At 40.2% G+C, this 18,137-nt stretch overlaps 2 protein-coding genes across 2 annotated transcripts in view; one reads left to right on the top strand and one right to left on the bottom strand.

Annotated features, from left to right (window-relative positions):
* Positions 1-1,618: 1,618 nt before the first annotated feature.
* Positions 1,619-14,634, bottom strand: pigu (phosphatidylinositol glycan anchor biosynthesis, class U). The gene is made up of 12 exons (XM_008303681.1): positions 14,490-14,634; positions 12,616-12,680; positions 11,590-11,649; positions 11,369-11,431; positions 10,402-10,511; positions 8,746-8,846; positions 8,461-8,558; positions 6,404-6,558; positions 5,846-5,989; positions 5,595-5,719; positions 4,268-4,410; positions 1,619-4,124 (listed from the first exon to the last, which is right to left on the bottom strand). Exons 1-12 carry the CDS (start codon positions 14,617-14,619, stop codon positions 4,011-4,013), a joined length of 1,308 nt encoding a protein of 435 aa, XP_008301903.1. The 5' UTR covers positions 14,620-14,634; the 3' UTR covers positions 1,619-4,010.
* Positions 14,635-16,151: 1,517 nt separating this feature from the next.
* Positions 16,152-18,137, top strand: part of psmf1 (proteasome inhibitor subunit 1) — an 18,641-nt gene continuing 16,655 nt past the window's right edge. The window contains exons 1-2 of the mRNA XM_008303680.1: positions 16,152-16,346; positions 17,354-17,506. Coding sequence (XP_008301902.1) covers positions 16,218-16,346; positions 17,354-17,506 — 282 coding nt within the window. The 5' untranslated portion in view covers positions 16,152-16,217. The remainder of the gene's footprint in view (positions 16,347-17,353; positions 17,507-18,137) is intronic.

Genomic DNA, 18,137 nt, shown 5'->3' with positions numbered 1-18,137 from the left:
CACCTACAGAAAATTTAGAATCACCAATTAACCTCAGCATGTTTTTGGACTGTGTGGGAGGAAGCCGGAGAACCTGGAGAGAACCCACGCTACACGGGGAGTACATGGAAACTCCACGCAGAAAGATCCCGTTGCCCCCACCGGGATGCGAACCGGCCACCTTGCTGCGAGGTAACAGTGCTACCAACTGCGCCACCTTGCAGCCCTTGTTGATGGCTACTGAAAGTAAAATGTGAAAATGGCCAAGGGACATTTTACTAAATATTAGCACTGCTGTTATATTTACACCTATAATAAATCTGTGAAAGAACCAAAATGCATGATTGTTTTTTTTTTTGGAACAAAGACGCATGGGTGTAAATGATTCCAACACAGAAAACATGATAGGAGTCACTGGAAACTCAACCCTGCCATGATGTACATCATCTTTACAAGTCCAAGTAAACTTTTGTTCACAACTGTATGTATCTGATTGTGTGTGGCAGGGGTTACTTGAATGGCTGTCCACTCGCGTTTTAAAAAAATGGTTTAAAGATTGAACTATTTTATTTTTAATTTATGAGGTTTTTCAAAAAAATGGAAATCTAATTTTGGTGTAAAATGTGACATCTAACTTTAAACCTGACGATGTGACATGAAAGAGTAAAGAACATGTTGCACATCAGAATCAACAATTAAAAACAGACGCGTGTAAACCAACACCGCAGGTTTAATAATCAACATTTATGACATGTTCACTCATTCATCAAACATAACATCAGCCCTTTCAAACCCTGAATCAAACTAAACACATGAATATATACACAACAGTATCAAAAGAACTCAAGAGCTCCTCCTTCTTCTCAAATAATAAAAAAAAGGGAAAAAAAATTTAAATCTCTTTGCAAAGTTTTCAGTGCAGCAAATAAATAAACATCACAAATTATTTCTCACTCATTGGTATCAAAATGGCCGCTGTTTCTGCCTAAAGGTGAGGAATTTAATAACAGACTTGTTTTATGTTGTCTTAATATTTTCATGTCATGGGACAATAAGCAGAGTTATCTTTCTGACTTCATTTCACATGAAAACCAGTTTGTTACAGTTAGAAACTTTTCATTCCTTCACATCTGAAAATAACTAAAACCATAACGTGAAATTTTTTTAATCTTCTAAATTCAGAATATAAAGTGAAATATTTTTTAAAAGTTCATCTTTCAGTCCTGTGTCGACACTTCAGAGGCTGTTTAAGGCTTTTTTAAGATTGTGAACTCAGTCCTCTGTGAGTAGGTGCACGCTCAGTGACTTCTACTGAAGGCAGAATTGTTCTGTTGGCATGTCACGATGAAATTACACTTTACAGCTTTTCTGGTTTCCTAATTAAGGAGGATGGAAAAATCAAACGCTAAAAGAAGAAAAACATGAGTGATTTCATGCCCCAGTTCCACAATACACACTGTTTCTGAGCAGCGCTGCAACTAACAATTATTTTCATGATCAATTCATCAATTGTTTACTTTCTGGATTAATGCATTAGTTGTTCGGTCTATAAAATGTCAGAAAATAGCATTTCTCAATGTCCTCAAATGTCTTGATTTGTCCACCAACCACAGATATTCAGTTTACTGTCATAGCAGAGTAAAGGAACAAGAAAACATTCAAATTTAAGAGGCTGAAATCACAGAATCTTGACTTTTCCTGTTTTAAAAACCCCCCCTGCTCAATCAATAACCAAATTAGGATACAGTTAGTCTAACAGTTGATGTTCGAGTGTAGTGAGTTCACACTGGAAATATTGAATGTATTTCGAGTCGGTGTGGTTGAATCTTGCTGCTACTGGACATATATAGACATTTGAGAACAAAACAAATTATCAGTGAGGAAAGATATTTTGCTTTCCCTTATAATCGTTTGCAATACCAGCGTACGAGGCAACAATGTGAAAGTTTGCTTGGAGGGATAAATCTTCAGAGATCTGTCAGCTCCTCTCGGTTATCGTGCGATTCAGCTCATTGTTCAGATGTTCAGCTACAACGTCACTGTTCTATTTCACCCTCTGTGTCTCTTTCAGCAGCTCGTTTCACCAACCAGTGCACAGAGTGGAGGATTTAGCAACTGGTGGAGACCAAAAATGGAGCTAAAAGGGAGCAAACGTTGGAGGAAAAACTGGGTCGGCACGATCACGACTCCAAATGAATGATAATGTAGCTGTGTTGCTGCAACCGTTTATGTAGGGCAGATGACTTGATTCGTCTCGGCAGGGAGAGCACCGGCGTCCTGCTTCTGTTTACGCTGGTTCACAGTTATGGCTGACCGGGACACTTCATGGAACTTTTGTTAATTACACCACTGCTTTCAAACCTTTTCCACGTGGAAAAGGTCTGCACGTGTTGAATTAGTTAGTATAAAATTTAAAAACGTGTTCATTTTTATACGCTTACAGCTAAAACAGCACATTATGATGTTAGCATGGAGTAAACATTTCAGAATTAGTGTGCAGAGTGGATTTTGGACACGCTGAGAGTCTAATAAGCTTTGAAGTTGAGAAACACAAACTTTCTTTGTGTTGGAAAGTTATCTATGCGGTGACTGTTAAGGAGATGGTTAGCTTAGCTTAGCATAAAGTCAGGAAACAGGGGCAAACAGACTTCAATCTACCTACCAGCTCCTCTAAAAATCAGCATAAACACATTGGAACTAATTGGTTTAATCCACACAGATGCGTTTGTGTATTAATGGTTTTGCGCGTGACTGTTTCTTGGCTGCGTTTCCAGCCTGTATGCTAAGCTAATCTCCTGGCTGTAGCGTTATATTTACCACACAGACATCAGAGTTTCATTCTCACCAAGAGGGCGAATATTACCTAAAAATTCGAAACTAGTCCGAGTCTTTCAGTTGTTGCTTCGCCTCATGTCATAAAATACCCCCTCAAGGCGCGTGCAATGAGAATGATTCATTATAAATGTAAAAATGATGTAGATTTAACCAAGAATTCATTGATTACATGCAATAAATAGAGGAAACTATAAAACTTTCATCATTACTAATAATTTTTGGTGGATTTTATGGGACTAAATGGGACTTCATCCCTGCAGGGCAACTTTAATTTGGCCGTTAATAATAATAATGGTAATATTTATCTGCTTCTGCTCTCCACAGATACTGAACTTGAGCACTACAGTTGTTAAAACACATTCACCGTTATCTTTGCTCTCCTCTCTGTTAAGCAGTAAGATTTGTTAGTTATTAAGATGAGTATCTCATGTTTTGGTGACTTCAGTTTCTAGGCAGCTGAAAAGATCACAATCTCTGGTAGTGTTACATTTGTACCAGGTATGAGGTCTGACTGGTTTCTACTTAATGTGAGATGCAACACTGATAATGTGGGACTTGCAAATTAGAAAGAAAATAGAAAGCAGTGAGAAAGAGAAAACGTCCAGGTCTTCTTCTTGCTTTTCCCACCACGAATCAGACCAGTGTTAACACAAATGTTAGCAGGTAAACATAAAACAACACAAAATGGGATGTGTGGACAAGCGGGGGTATCAGGAAATACCAAATCAGCAGCAGACTCCCACATTTTCGGAACTGTTTTTGGTGTTTACGCAAGGCTTCAAAATAAAAGCCCACCCCAGTTTTCTTCTGCGCTGGAGTTGGTTCTTCATAACAAAAGCAGGAACTGCAGGATAAACAAAATAAAATCAATCCAGGGTGGCTGATAGGAGGAAGAAATCTTCAAAATCAAAGCCACTCTCACAGGTAGGTTCCAGGTGGAGTGAGGCTTCAAAATAAGAGCACTCCAGATGGGACGGAGCCACGTGTCTACATCCCACATGTGTCAGTCATGTAGTTTGTTGCAGTTCTGTTGTTTGCATATGACGTTGTACCGTGCACACTGTCTGCATGTGTGCTTTTGATCGGTCCGAGGATCCGAGAGTGTTTCATCCTCCTCACTTTGCGTTTGTTCCCTCTGAGGATAAAGGTCCCCTCGAGCAGTTTCCTCCTCCCTGCAGGGGCTGGATGGGGGCGTTTTACTTCAGAACGAGCGTCGCCTCGGAGCCGTCCTTCCTCTTCAGATACAGTCCGTAGGTGAGGTGGTGTTCCCTCCTCAAGAAGGCGTAGAAATAATCCGACACGAGCAGGATCTGAGAGGAAACAAATACCAGGACACTAATAAATACTTGGTGAGAGAAAAACAACACCGTCCTAAAACTGAAGCAGCTAAATGGAACCCAGCCATCATCACATTTTATTATCTCAATTAATAAACTGTCTCTGACTTCGGTACCTGCGCCACGTTGAACAGCAGAGTTATGGCGTAGTAGAAGTTGGAGTTGGCGCTGCCGGCGTAGATCCAGAGGTGCCAGAGGACGGGGAACAGAGCGGAGCAGGCCAGCAGGACGCAGGACACCAGGAAAATGTTCCTCAAGACTGGACGAGAAGAAAAACCAAAACAAGCACTGAAGCTCCGATTCAAATACAGATGTCACAGTTCAGTTCGGTTTGAATGTTTGTAGAGTAAAAACAAAAGTCACATGATAATTAATCTTTTCTAACAGCAGCTACAGTCAGTATTTCAGCTTGTTTTGTGTTATGACCCACAGTCGGTAGATAATTTCAGTAAGAACAAACAAACAAAAAACACCTCAAAAAGCCATTTAAAATAAGATCCTTCGTTAATTTTTAAAGCAGGACAAGGAGAAGAGGTTAACTTCACACTGGCACAGGAAGAAGTGGACAGAACTGCTCTCCGTCCCGGCAGGAACGATGATGTCAGTTGACCACCATAGAAGGAGACGTTTGATGAATGAAGCAATCGTGTGCTTCAGTCAGCAGGTTGTTTTAATGGAGAACAATGAGGAATATATAACTGTATGTATATGTATTTTACTGATCAATGCAGCTTCTTATTTCTAACTGAGAGAGAGCTGCACATAAAAACTGTTCAACTTTAAACATCATATACTCAAAAATATTGTACTGAAGTGCACTTAGGTCAGACACTGTCCCATAATGCAGGATATCACTTGAATTTTTGGCCAAATCAAAGAGAAAATAATGTTCTTGATTGAATATTCTCTGTAATAAACACCAGTAGAATAATCCATGTTCTAATGTGTGTTCTATCAGCTGCAGTACCAGCAGTTTAAACGGACTTGACAGCGAATCAGGATCAAAAATAAAAACACATTTATGTGATCTCTGCATCACCAACTGATCATGTCAGGTTCCCATGGCAACCTGATATTTACAGTGTGTGATATTGTAACTGCACGGCTTCATTCAGTGATATTAGTAACGTACAAATCAGCATGTTTACAGATAAAACACATTCCCTCAGCTGAGAATCTGTATTGCTCATAAAGAATGGTCACGAAACAATCTGGTTAAAGGCAGAAGCTTCTTCCAGCTGATTTAAATCCGAAACTCTGAACATAACCTGCTCCACACCAGGCTAGCTCCACAGCATCAGTTACCATGGCGATCCAGCAGGTTAAAAGAGAGCCACCTTCGAGACACTAAAACTCTGACTTTAAGCTCCAGATACCTCGATAACCCACTAATCTGACCTCCGTGTACAGCCCTCTGATGTATTTGTTGTTTTTTATACTCACATCTGTGTAGGTGACTCCAGACAGGGAGGAAGGCCATGTAGAGCGCGATGTCTCCCACTGTGGGGTAAGACTTAAAGATGGAGATCACAGCTAACTGCATGAAGATCAGGAACACAGGATGCTCCCTGCAGCACAGACACAAACAAACAGAGCAGCATGACGCGGCTGACTAAGATTTAGGGTTGCAGAATAAACAGAAGACAGATTAACTCGGGAGGACAGACGGGGTGAGAGTGAGGTGGGGGGCTTACTTGAGTTTGATGGACAGGGGGATGGTGTAGAAGAAAACATTGATCTGGAAGACGCAGAGGAAGAAGAGGCGGAAATGTTCAAACATCTCGGCGAAGAAGTACCAGAAGAGGCCGATGTTCGGGGTTAAGTCTGGAACGGAGAGACTGAAGGGAGAGAAAGCAGACTGAGATCTAGACTGGATCACATTCCAGGTTTTATGCATAAACACATTGATTATTTGAGACCTGTGAACAGGACGTTCTCTGGCAGACTTTTAAGAGTAATAATAAAAGATTCACAGCATTCATTCTGTAACTAATAATGTTATATTTTTTGACAGAGACGTTAGGCTGCTATGATCAATTTCCAGAGTTTTAAAATCCTGCTTCCATGAAGCTGCAACCACTGAGCACCATCTTAGCTTCTAACAAGCCTTTCAAAGAGACTGCAGACTTGACATTTTCAGAAAATGACAGCTCTGACTGGGAGAAACATTCATTTATGAGACAAACTAACTGAAGCTGCTCCACAGTGCTACTTAGACTCAGCAGGGCCTTGGCCGTCTTTTCTCCACTCACATGAAGCCGTAGACGGACGGCATGTAGTCCCAGGAGCCGAGAAGGAAAAACGAGAGACAGATGAGGACAAACAGGCTGCCGAGGTACATGAAGAGATACTGCACGATGAACCACCAGAAGCTGGCTCGCCGAATATTCACCGGGATGTACTGACGCTGGAGGAGGAGGAACAGAATCATGGAAAGATTAAGAATTAAATAAAAGGCATAAGAAGAAGAACGTAGACTCAAATAGTTTCCCTCTGGATCCCAACACCTGCAATTGGGTTTGAAATGCATAAAAAAAATTCTCAAATGACACCGTCTATCAGAGCCAGAAACTCTGAGAACAGAAAGACTCGTCAGATTTTCAACTTTCTGACATTTCTGAAGTTCGTCATCTGGTTCATGCTGTTCCATTGGAAAATGTGTTTATGTTACATGTCTCCACAAATAAACCATTTACACTAACTGGACAAAAACATTCTCTGCACGTTCCCTCCACGCAACGGAGATGTCATTAGTGATTCAGCAGGCTGTGTTTACTCAGACAGGAGCCAAACATGAAAACAGAATAAAAATATGAGTAGTAAATTATCCATATTAAGTACAGTCACCATGTTTTTCTTAGTACTTAAAAACAGTACTTGAAAAAAATCTTGTACACAATTTTTGTGAAATTAATCAAAGAATTTAACTTTATTTTTTTATGGTTTATGGCGTTATAACTGTGTAATACGAAGACATTTTTGAGTTCTCTCTACTTGTAGCTGTGGTTGTGCTGTTTCAGTCGAGGGGCAGGACTTTATCCTGAAAAACTAGGCGAGAGTGACTAAAAATGTGAGTGAAGGTTACAAAAAGGGCAGTGAGAAGTAGGTGGAAAAAAAGCAGAAAAATGAAAGGACAGCAATAAATGAAGACCAGGGATGCAAATTATGAGCTATTTTCCAAACCAATAGTCGACGGTGTTATCAGTCAATAACTGATTAATTGTTAAGTCTATGGAACACATATGGAGTACAGTGGAGATCATTCTATATGCTGACAGCTGGATGCCATTCAGCTGTAGGAACACAGTCCTAGCAGACTTTAGCTTATCGTCAAATATAAGAGACTATCTCTTCTCGTGAACATTATTCACCACAACAGCCTCTGTCATGGTGCCCGTTGCTATCAAAACCCTCACAATGCCCTTTGCTTGCCAACCATAGACTGTATAAAAGATGGACGTAGCAACCGGCCCTGAAAAATGAAGCCAACCCGGAAATGTCAAAACACTATGTCCACCAGCTGCTGGCTCCAAAAAGCCCTGGCTCCCATAGACTTGAATTGGAAAAGAAGTGATCACAGATCACGAAATACTGCATTCCTACAGCTCAGGATTTTGTTCTTATTGGTTTTCATAGTCGAATTTAGAGATCAGGTGGCCAATCTGAAAATAAATCAATACAGAATTTTAAAAAAATCGTCAACGTTTTGCGGGGCAATTGGCGTGGCTGGCTTGATTGACAGTCGGCAGCGACGATTCAGACGAAGCGAGCAGAAGGCGGTAAATGTGGGCGGGGCAGAGAGGGCCCGCCTCTCAATCCGTCTGACCAATCGCTGCTCCTATGGCTCCGCCCCCCTCCGACGATTTTTGCGTCACTGGCTCCAAAAATCCAAGATGTCAACCAGGAAGTAGCAAAACCCTGGCTTCATTTTCTTAGTGCAGCAACCAACGGGTGACGTCATGGTAGCTACGTCCATCTTTTATACAGTCTATGGTGCCAACACATAACTCCCCATAGTCTAAGTGATGGCCTCCTCGAGTCGCTCCACCGTTAAACACAGAAAACACGCTGTAGTTTTCATCTCATTAAAATGTAAAAGGCTTCCTCTGCTGGAACATCCAGCTACTGCAGCTAATCTACAATACATGAGTACTCCATTTTCTGCCTTAAAGGTTAATATATTTTTAATCAGATACATTTTTAAAGGTAATAAATCGTTTAATGTTTAATCATTACATCCCTACTCAAGACGGTGAAACAGACCACGACATGCCCTTTTAATGCATGTGTCCATTCGAGTGCCGCATACCTGCATCAGATACAGCATCGCTGGAGCGCACAGAGTCAGGGGATAGATGGACTGATAGGTGGCCAGGCACAGAAATATGGCACTCAGCAGGACGTTTCCTGAAACACAAGCAAAGCTTTACTCAAACAAAATCAATCGAGAGCAGAAGAGTCGGCCGGTTTTGTAGCTAATTACTAGAATCCAGTCCTGCAGTAAACCCTGCAGTGAATTTCTAAATAGGTCAGAGAACACAACACAGTCAGATCCTGGTCAGACAGAAAGGGGAGACAAGGATCTGAGGTTTACCCTTTATCGTAGAGAAGACGAACAGGCCGATGACAGTGTTGTTCAGGCCGCAGGTTGACTTGGCGACACAGGACAAGATGGTGAACGGGTTCAACAGGTAACTGAGAGAGAAGGCGACAGCAGATTATTAGGCTGCAACTCGAGAGGCAGCTGCTCAAAATCAAAAGTCTGAGTTAAGGTTTTTTTTTTGTTTTTTTTTTAATAAATCAGTTGCATAAAATACCCTTAAGTCTTCTCCTTAATATTACCCTAAAAAATATTTAAGGTCTTCTCTTTATCTTGGTATGAAGTTTAAGAAATCCCTTAAAGTTAGCTCGACTGCTGCACAAAAGAACCAAAACAAGGAAAGAGAACCTCTGACTCCATCTGAACACGGCCAACTGTATGGCGATAAAACAACAAACAATGAATTCTTGTTGCAAACACCGTCCACAATTGCTCTTTTCTTTCTCCCTTTATTTTCAGATTATAGCATTCCTCCATAAGTTTATTCTTTCCCTTCTCTGACCAGTTTTTCTTTTCTTCTATCATTTGTTTAAACTTTCTACCAACTTTGTGAGACAATAACAACAGAGAGCTACGAAGCAAGTTCAACATATCCAGGCTTTCTTTGTGTTAGCTGGCTAACCTCGATCAGAGATAATGGGCAGCACAACTGTCTTTGTTCACTCAGGTTTTCTTCACCAGGTTCTGGACACACTCACATAAACGGGGATGTTTGATGAATCGTTTGACTTTTCTTTTACGCAAAAATGGACTGAGTGTGTGCTGCCTACTTCAGTTGCCAGTTGTTATAATGAAGAGCAAGCATACAAATGTGTTCCGGCAAAAAGCACTGTTACTGCAAATTATGACAGAGAGGCATGCTGGAGAAAACTTATAAAATATATTATTATATATTTAATATTTGACTACTCAGTGCACTCTCAATGCAGCTGCTTTTCTCGAACATGAAAGCTGCACAATAGAGCTCCTAAACGTTAAACCTAATAAATTTAAACATGATATTGGCTGCAAATCAGGACCAAAACATATTTACGCATTTTGTGCACCACCTACTACATACATGTAGGTCCCCATGGCAACGCAATGCATACAGTGTGCCTGTTGTAACTGCTTTGTTCAGTAGGATTACTGATGTACAGCTTGACAGGGTTGCAGATATATGACATATTCTCTCCGCTTTAAAGCGTGCACAGAGCATCGACAGTAAAAGAACTGGTGAAAGGGAAATGCTGCTTACAGACAATTTAAAGCCCAAACTCTGAACAGAACCTCCTCTGGAGCAGGTTAGCATCAGTTCCACCTTCATGACAATGAAAACTCTTGACTTTGAACTCAACACACCTGCTAACACTTCAGTCTTACTTCGTAGTGCAGCCCTCTGGAGTCAAAAGTGTGCAAGTTATCAAACTATCTGCATGTAAACTGTATTACTGCTGAAAACTCCCTTTAAATGCAGTAAATGTCTGAACAGTTTTCCGTATTGATGATAAGCTTATAAGTGTTTTGGTGCAACAACCTTAAATAAATCCCTCATCCAGGAGAAGACTTATGGAGAAAACTGGAGGTGTTCTGTGCAGCAGATTCCAGATTTAAATAGCTTCAATGCAAACCAACTCTGCATGTACAGTGTCGGAGGCTGACTGTACTTACAACATGGCTACTTTCAGGGGGACGTAGTACATTTCTTTGGGGCTTCTGATGAGCTCCAGACAGTCCAGAGGATAGCGGTCCGCCTCCAAGGCAAACTTCTGCTTTCTGAACTGAAACAGCATCAATGACAGGTCAGTACATGTCAGAGTCGTATTTACTCCCAATTACTACTAATAAAAGATGTTTCACACAAAGTAATTTTGAAATCAATATCTGTCATGTCTGGTCACATGTGTGAAGAAAGGAGTGAAGGTCGTTACACAACAATTCGTATTTCATCACAACCTGATTTTAGTAAAACAACAAATCTCTACTTAATATCACATCTGGCCACAGCTGCCAGTTATTTCCATTGTTAAAACATGTTCATTATTATTTTCTCCATTAAATGATTTGTTTCCAGAAAATGGTGAAAAATGTCAATTAGTGTATCTCAAAGCCCAAATCTTAAACGTCTTGTTTTTTTCTCCCACAAACCAGAGACATTTAGTTTAGGGTCACAGAAGGGAACAAAACATTCAATTTCACACCATAACAGTGTTCCATTTGATTTATTTATTTGATTTATTTATGTGTATGTATATGTATACATACATAAAGTATATATATTTCTTGAACACTTATTTTTACTTCATTATTTTTATTTTTTTAAATTAATTTTTCTCTATTTTTCTTTTTATTGAAACTGGATGCTGGTACAAAACACATTTCACTGCACATTGTGCCGTGTATAAATGTGCATGTGACAAATAAAGCTTATCTTGAATCTTGAATCTAGAAATTTCAGGAGCTGAGATCAGGATTTACACTTTTTTTCTTCTAGAAATCACTCAAACTGATCATTTGACTACCAAAACATTGGGGGGTTAATGTGAGATTGGACAACTAATTGAATAATCATTACAACTCTTATCATAAAATATCTACTTCAAATGATTTTCTTTGGACATTTTGCTGCTTTACTTACCACTTGTTTGTTGTATTCCTTCACTGCCATGTAGAGAGCCACAGCAGTGATCACATCCGCCAACTGAGGACACAGGAACAATTTATAAAAAAAAAAAGAAAAAATCTGTATATTTTCTTTTCAAAACATAGCAGCATCAATGTAGCTTGTATTCACTGTGGATCGTACTGAACATATTCTGTTTATTGGTATTTCGAAAAATGTTTTTTGACTGTACTCACCATAAATGTGATCTCTGCATAGTCCACCAAAAAGTGGAAGAGGTAAATGATGAGCGGAGTCTGAAGAGAACAATAAAAAAAACGTTTGCAATCAGAGCAGAATCACACATTTACAGTAGGGTAGGGTACAATGTGGGGAAAATATCTAATGAAAGTCAAGACTCGCAAGACTTCACTGACCCTCCCTGGTCACTGGCTAAATGTGTATCAACATTACAAAGAAGTTTGCATCATGAAAATGATCCCTTCCTGCCTTTAAATGCTTACATGTAACGCTAAGGCTCCTCTAGAGTGAGCAGACCAAACACCCCTCAGTGAAGCTCGAGCACACCAGCTCACCTACAGCTCTGCTCAAACACTGTAAAGCTACTCTACACAACACACTGGCAAGGCGTAACATTAGAGCAACTCAGTCATACATGTCAGAACCAGAAACTGGTTCTGAGGAAGAACGATGACTTGCCAAGTCCCTCCCTGCAAGATGACATCATCGGTTCCTTAGATGTGTTATGAATGAAACTCTGGAAGTCTGAATCCAAAGTTTGGAGTGTTCAGTCCAGCCGTGATTTGAGGCTTAGAGAGCCCCTGTTTGCTCAGGATAACAATCTGATTACTGGCATTTTCAACTGGTGCCGTATTTCACACTATTACAGTGGGAGTGTTAATGGGAACTGTTCTGCAGGTAACTGGGGGCACAGTCATATTTACAATGAGTAAACACATGCAGCAGGTTGAATTGTTCAACAAGCCTCAGATTAGTTCATCAAATCCACCTGAACGTCCTTTGAATGCTGCTTGAAAGAACACAAGTCAAGGTAACAGGACAAACAATGCTGCTCATCTGCTTCAGTCTGACTGCTGCAAATCTGAAATGTTTCTTCTCCAGTTTACAAGTCATTAAATGTTTCTGATGTTTTCTTTACATTAATTCCAGGTTTACATGAAAGTATAGCAGATTTCAGATGATCTCCCAGCGTGTGTGTGTGTGTGTGTGTGTGTGTGTGTGTGTGTGTGTGGAGCGCTCACCTCATGGAAAACATCTCCAGAGTACGGTGAAACTCCCAAGTCAAGCAGAGCCAAACCTTCAACCACTGCAAACAGAGAAAGACAATTTACTTGTCCAGCGTTGGGATGGTGTCGTCTGTTAATAGTGGCAGCTTCAGACGTGCAGACGTGACAGTGGATGTATAAAAAGGGAAAAGTGGGCCCACCGACACACAGAACGGTAGTGAGCACATCCCTGTGCAATATCACCTGAAGGTCAAATGATTCAAAATAGTTTCACCTGACAGTGACTACCGCTTCAGACTAACTAGACTTTTTTCTCTCCAGTTCCTCGTTGCTGGACGTGTTGTGCTTCTGCCTTTCTTTTTAAAACACCTTGAAAGGTGACCTATTGGATTCAGGTCAGGCAACATACCTGTCCCGGTCATAGCGCCTCCATAAATCCTCTTCTGTTGAGTTTCTGCAGACTGGGATTCATCTTGTCTGCCAGTATTTTGGTATATTTACAGGCATTCAATATAATTCAATTCAATTCTATTTTATTTGTATGGCGCAGTTTACAACATGTGTCATCTCACAGCGCTTAACATAGTAAGGTATAGACCTTACAAATTTAAACAGAGAACCCAACAATCCAAAGTTGCCTTTGAACTCCCTCTGAGCAAGCGGTCAGCAACGGTGGGAAGGAACCAAACACCCGCTGTCATTCGTAAATGTCGTCTCCTCAACACCTCTTGCTCTCATGCGGCCCCATATCATCATACTTCCACCTCCATGCTTCACTGTCAGGACGATACACTCCCTGTAGTTAGCTGGGCTAGGTTCATGCCAAACATGTTGAACTCCAACTGAGCCAAAGAACGTTCTCCCAGTATTCATCAAGCTTCTTACAATGGTATTCAGCATTAATTAATTAATGGTATTTAGTGCAATGTTGCAATTTTGTGCCAAAGCACAAGCAATGGTATGTGCTGCTGACCTCAGTTCCCTCTACAGGGCTCTCCGGTCGCAGGCAGTGCTGTTCCCAGTCAGAGCTCTTCACCGCTCCACGGTTAAACATCCTCAGGAGCTTCAGAGACTCTGAATTTCCTCAGCTGTCACTTTCGAAGGACGATCAGTGCATATCCGCTGAGTGGTACTATGGCTCTTTCTATATCTCCTGGTCACTCCTGCAACTGTCTTTGATGATTCCAGTTGGTCACAGATCTTCCTGTATCACTGTCCATTGCTTTGACTCTCTTTTTTTTTTTCAGGTCTGAGGTGATACAGGCACTGCTTCACCTTCTTCACCTGGCTGTCTATGTGTCTGGACCATGACAGATCCTCAGAGATGAGCAGTCCCAGGTACTTGAATCTCCACATCATTATTTTTTTTTAAAGTATTTATTCTTCTTTTTATTTCCACATTGATTTTTTTTCATTCTTTTATTGACTTATTTTTGTAATTTGACACTCTCACTCCTCCATATATATAGAATAGAGTATTTACACTCTATTTGTCAACTTAGAAATAATACAATTACTGAGAGGTGATTGGATCTGGAAACACTGGACATTTAGAAGATATTGCACAGTGGGACTCTGCTGCTGCTGACTGTGTGTTTGTCTCTTGTTGATTCCAGAGAATCCAAACACAGGAACAACAAAGAAGCACGAGTCAACTCTAATTTAAACCTTCACCTACAGAAATCACTACATGCGGTTAAAGGACTTTACAATAAAACGTCCGTGGGGTTTCTAAAGCGTTTAGATTTTTGCAGCTAAACCGGTTTTTGACGTTATCGACTCCCTTCAGCTACCGGATAACAGCGCCGAGATGAGGCAGCCGGAGGGAACCGGAGCGGCGTTTCAGCGACAAAACCGGGCTCTGAGCCGCCGCAAAAAGCCCCACTTACCTCTCTTCCAGGCGGTTATCGGAGACACCACCTCCACCCTCTCTGCAATCAGCTCCGCCAAGCTGGATCTGAACAGAGCCGCACGAATTGTGACGGCTACAATCAACAGCAGAGTCAAGGGAGCCGCCATCTTGACAAGGAAGCGCTGTCCGCCCTGCGAGGGGCACGACGGGAAATGAAGTCTGTCGGTAGTGAGAAAACCCGGAACCCCAATCTGAAGCGTACGACACAAAAATAAATAAAAGAAACAATGAATAAAAATAAAAACTACATTAAATTATATACACATCAACATATATATAATTTACATGCAATCATTTGAAGCTATTACAACGAACAATAGCTTTACATATTTTTTCTTTCTATTTCATGAACTAATATAAATATTTGGAATAGTACAAACAGCATCATACGTCTTTTTGGCTTCTATAAATAGAAAATTGTTTTAAAATTTGAAACATTCTCGGACAGTTGTCTTGCTAAACGGAACATGCAATTCTGCAATTCTGTACATGTTTTCACCCGGAGACTCTTACTGTGTTGGATCAAAACAAAACCGACAAAACCGATGTGTAAAGCTAGAGATAATAAACTATTGGTTTTCCTCTCAAGAGGTTGTCTTTTTATTAAAACAAAATTAAAGAGTGGTGAAAAACTGATTTAGTCTGAAGCTGTTGGCACCTATCGGGAACAAACGGTCCCGTGTTTTTAGATCAAACAGCCAGACTTTATAAAATATAGTTGAAATCAGACCGATCTTTATAAAAACTTAAATCATGTCAATGGCATCACCTGCCTAAAAACATTATAAAATAAAATAAAAAATTCGGATTTAACTGTAGAGTTTAATACTTCCGTAGCTACTTTTGTACATCAAAAATCCTGATTTAAGGATCAAGGCTTGAAGTAGCGTCATGACTTGCATGATTTACATCATCACTAGAATACCAATAATAACAAAAAATAAAATTTTTTATCATTAGTGGTGGTACGAACAACAACAACAACAACAACAACAACAACAACAACAATAATAATTCTTTCAATTTTCAGATCAGTATGGACTTGAATATTTATCTATATTGTTTGCTGATAATATGCTTCAAATGTATACTGTTCATTCAATAGTTTTTTGTTATTTTTTCTATCTTAGTTCTTTTAAATAAAAGTATTACATTAATTTATTAATAATAAAAGGATTGCTTTATTTGTGTCTTAGATTTGCACTGTGCTATCTTACAATGAGGGTTGTGGTAGTTCAGTTGTAGATACATTGATAGTACACTGAAAATTCTTGAGAGAAATTTAGGAGAATTTTTTTTTTTTCATGAAACATGCTCGAATAATGTACCAGATATTTAGAAGTATCCAAGTCATATCAAACATTATTATTATTTCTGTTGTTGCTCCATTATTATTTAATTCATGTTAGTGTTAGAGTTGGATTAGTAATTGTACAGAGCTGCCTAAAACTGACTTTTATCTGTATAATGTTCTTAAAAAGAAATGTGCATCCTAAGTTTAAGCGTGTTTTAATCGCAGAAATGTTGTAATCGTGTGCTTAGAATTCAACCTGAATCGTAGCTGTACTGCGGTGCTTTTATGCTGAAATTTGTAGACAGGAAGTGGCTGCTGTTGGCGGCAACTTGACGCCGTAGAGCTTCTGTCAGGACTTTCGTTTTCATTTCTTGGCTTGAAACTGAGTTGATGTCGGTGGATTGAAGAAACATGGCAGGTTTAGAGGTGTTGTACACCTGCGTCAAAGACAGCATCAGCTGTCCGCAGGACGCCGTGGTGTGTTTCGTCCACTGGGAGATGATAAAGAGCGGATACAGGTGTGTCGGAACTGGAGACGAGGTGAGATGAACTAGCTAGCGTTGTGTTAGCGCTGTAACTGATGCAGGTCATGTCTAATACAATCAGCAACCCAGCAGTTCAACAACAACTTAGTCATGAGTCAGAATCGCAGTATTCAGGTCATTATTTTAGGGAGTTTCTATGTTTACCATCTGTGAATCCAAACTAACGGAATGTGCTCGAATTCGTATGAAGATAGTCAAACAGAAGCTGATTCTGATTTTTAACTAAATACGTCCAGCTTTTTCAATAAATTCTAAACCGAATCAAAGAGCGCCTCTTAGTTGGTCAGACCAACCATTTGTCTCTGTTATTTAAGATGTTTTGGTCCGTGCTGCTTAATGAGACCTTAAACTGCCGTTTTTTCCAACGGACATCTGCACTGGGTAAGTTGCTGCTTGCTGCGTTTAGCTTAGCATTAGCGTCCTGCAGGAGCATCCCCTCCTGTGTGTGTCTGACATTATCCATCAAACTGTGACCGTCTGCCAGACATGTTTTAGCTTTGCTCATTAGAGCTGTCGTGTTTACTGCGGAATCAAGCAGAAGCTGTTTTAAAATGGAGGTCTGACGAGCTCTAAAAACTGTCATGTCATCTTTAGCAGGCTAATCCAGTCACACTGGAGCACTGCAGAGCTGCTCACAGTGTGACTGAACTGAAAGGGACTCAGTTTGGAAACACTTTTTTCTCAAGTTGAAATCCTGTATTTGAAGTGTACATAAGTAAAAGTGCAAAAGTAATGTAAATCAAAATGTGCTCAAAGTACCAAAAGTAAAAGTACTCACTATGCTGGAGTAATGTGTAGTTTGTTTTATTATTGGACTGTAATTATTGATGCATTATTGTGTTATTCACTTTAATGCTGCAGCTGGTAAATGTGAAGCTTTGCTTCTTTAATCTCAAATTTAAGGGGACTTTGCAACAACACATCATGATTTATGTGCTGATTACATTTTGTATTATTACTCAGAATTAATTCTGGCTTCGTCCTTCCTCTTCCGTCCTGCAGCCTCGCAGCAGTGATAAGAAGTCGGAGCTCCTTCCTGCTGACTGGAGCAGCAACAAGGAGCTGTACAGCCTACGGTACAAAGCCAAGGACACCGACAACCAGATGCTGCTCAAAGCCATCACTGTCGACTCCACCTTGATCTTCAACCTGATGGTAGGCTCAGCTCAGATCTGTCACCTCTGAACTCCACCAGCTTCTGTTTCAGCTCAGTCGCTTGACCAATAAGTCATGAAAACCATCATTATTATCAAATTATCTCTGTCGTAGATAGCAAACACACATCCATAAATTCTTTGTCGACACATTACCTGCGTAAAGTCCAACCCACATAAAACCATTTGCAAGGATCTGAAACATCATCAGTACACATCTCCTGAAGTTTGAGCTGTCACATAACCAAAGAGCTGTGTTTACTGGACTTCTTGGCTTCCTTCAGCTGGCAGTGACACTTCGTTGGAGTCCTGCACTGCCTGACTTTAGATGTTCCCAGAGCAGAAGCCTAGACAGAAATAATAAATAGTAAACCTGGACCTCTTCTTGTTTGTAACTACACTTAGCATCGTTGTTGTGTGTGGACGCAAGTGTGCTGCTTTTATTCCATCTGTTTTATTAAATGTGTCACTTAAAATGAATGTCCAGACCAAGATGGAGGATCACATGTTAACGTTATACATTACCAGATAGTCGACTAAAATGTTCTGACAGCTTGTTTAAGCTGCAGCAGCTGGATTCATTCAATACAGACGTTTTTGGAAAAAAAATGTGTAATTTATCATTTACTTGG

The sequence above is a fragment of the Stegastes partitus genome, unplaced genomic scaffold (genome assembly GCF_000690725.1).
Source record: "Stegastes partitus isolate 25-593 unplaced genomic scaffold, Stegastes_partitus-1.0.2 Scaffold2051, whole genome shotgun sequence".
In the NCBI taxonomy this organism is placed as follows: Eukaryota; Metazoa; Chordata; class Actinopteri; family Pomacentridae; genus Stegastes; species Stegastes partitus.
This window is presented reverse-complemented; position numbering and strand designations above follow the sequence as displayed.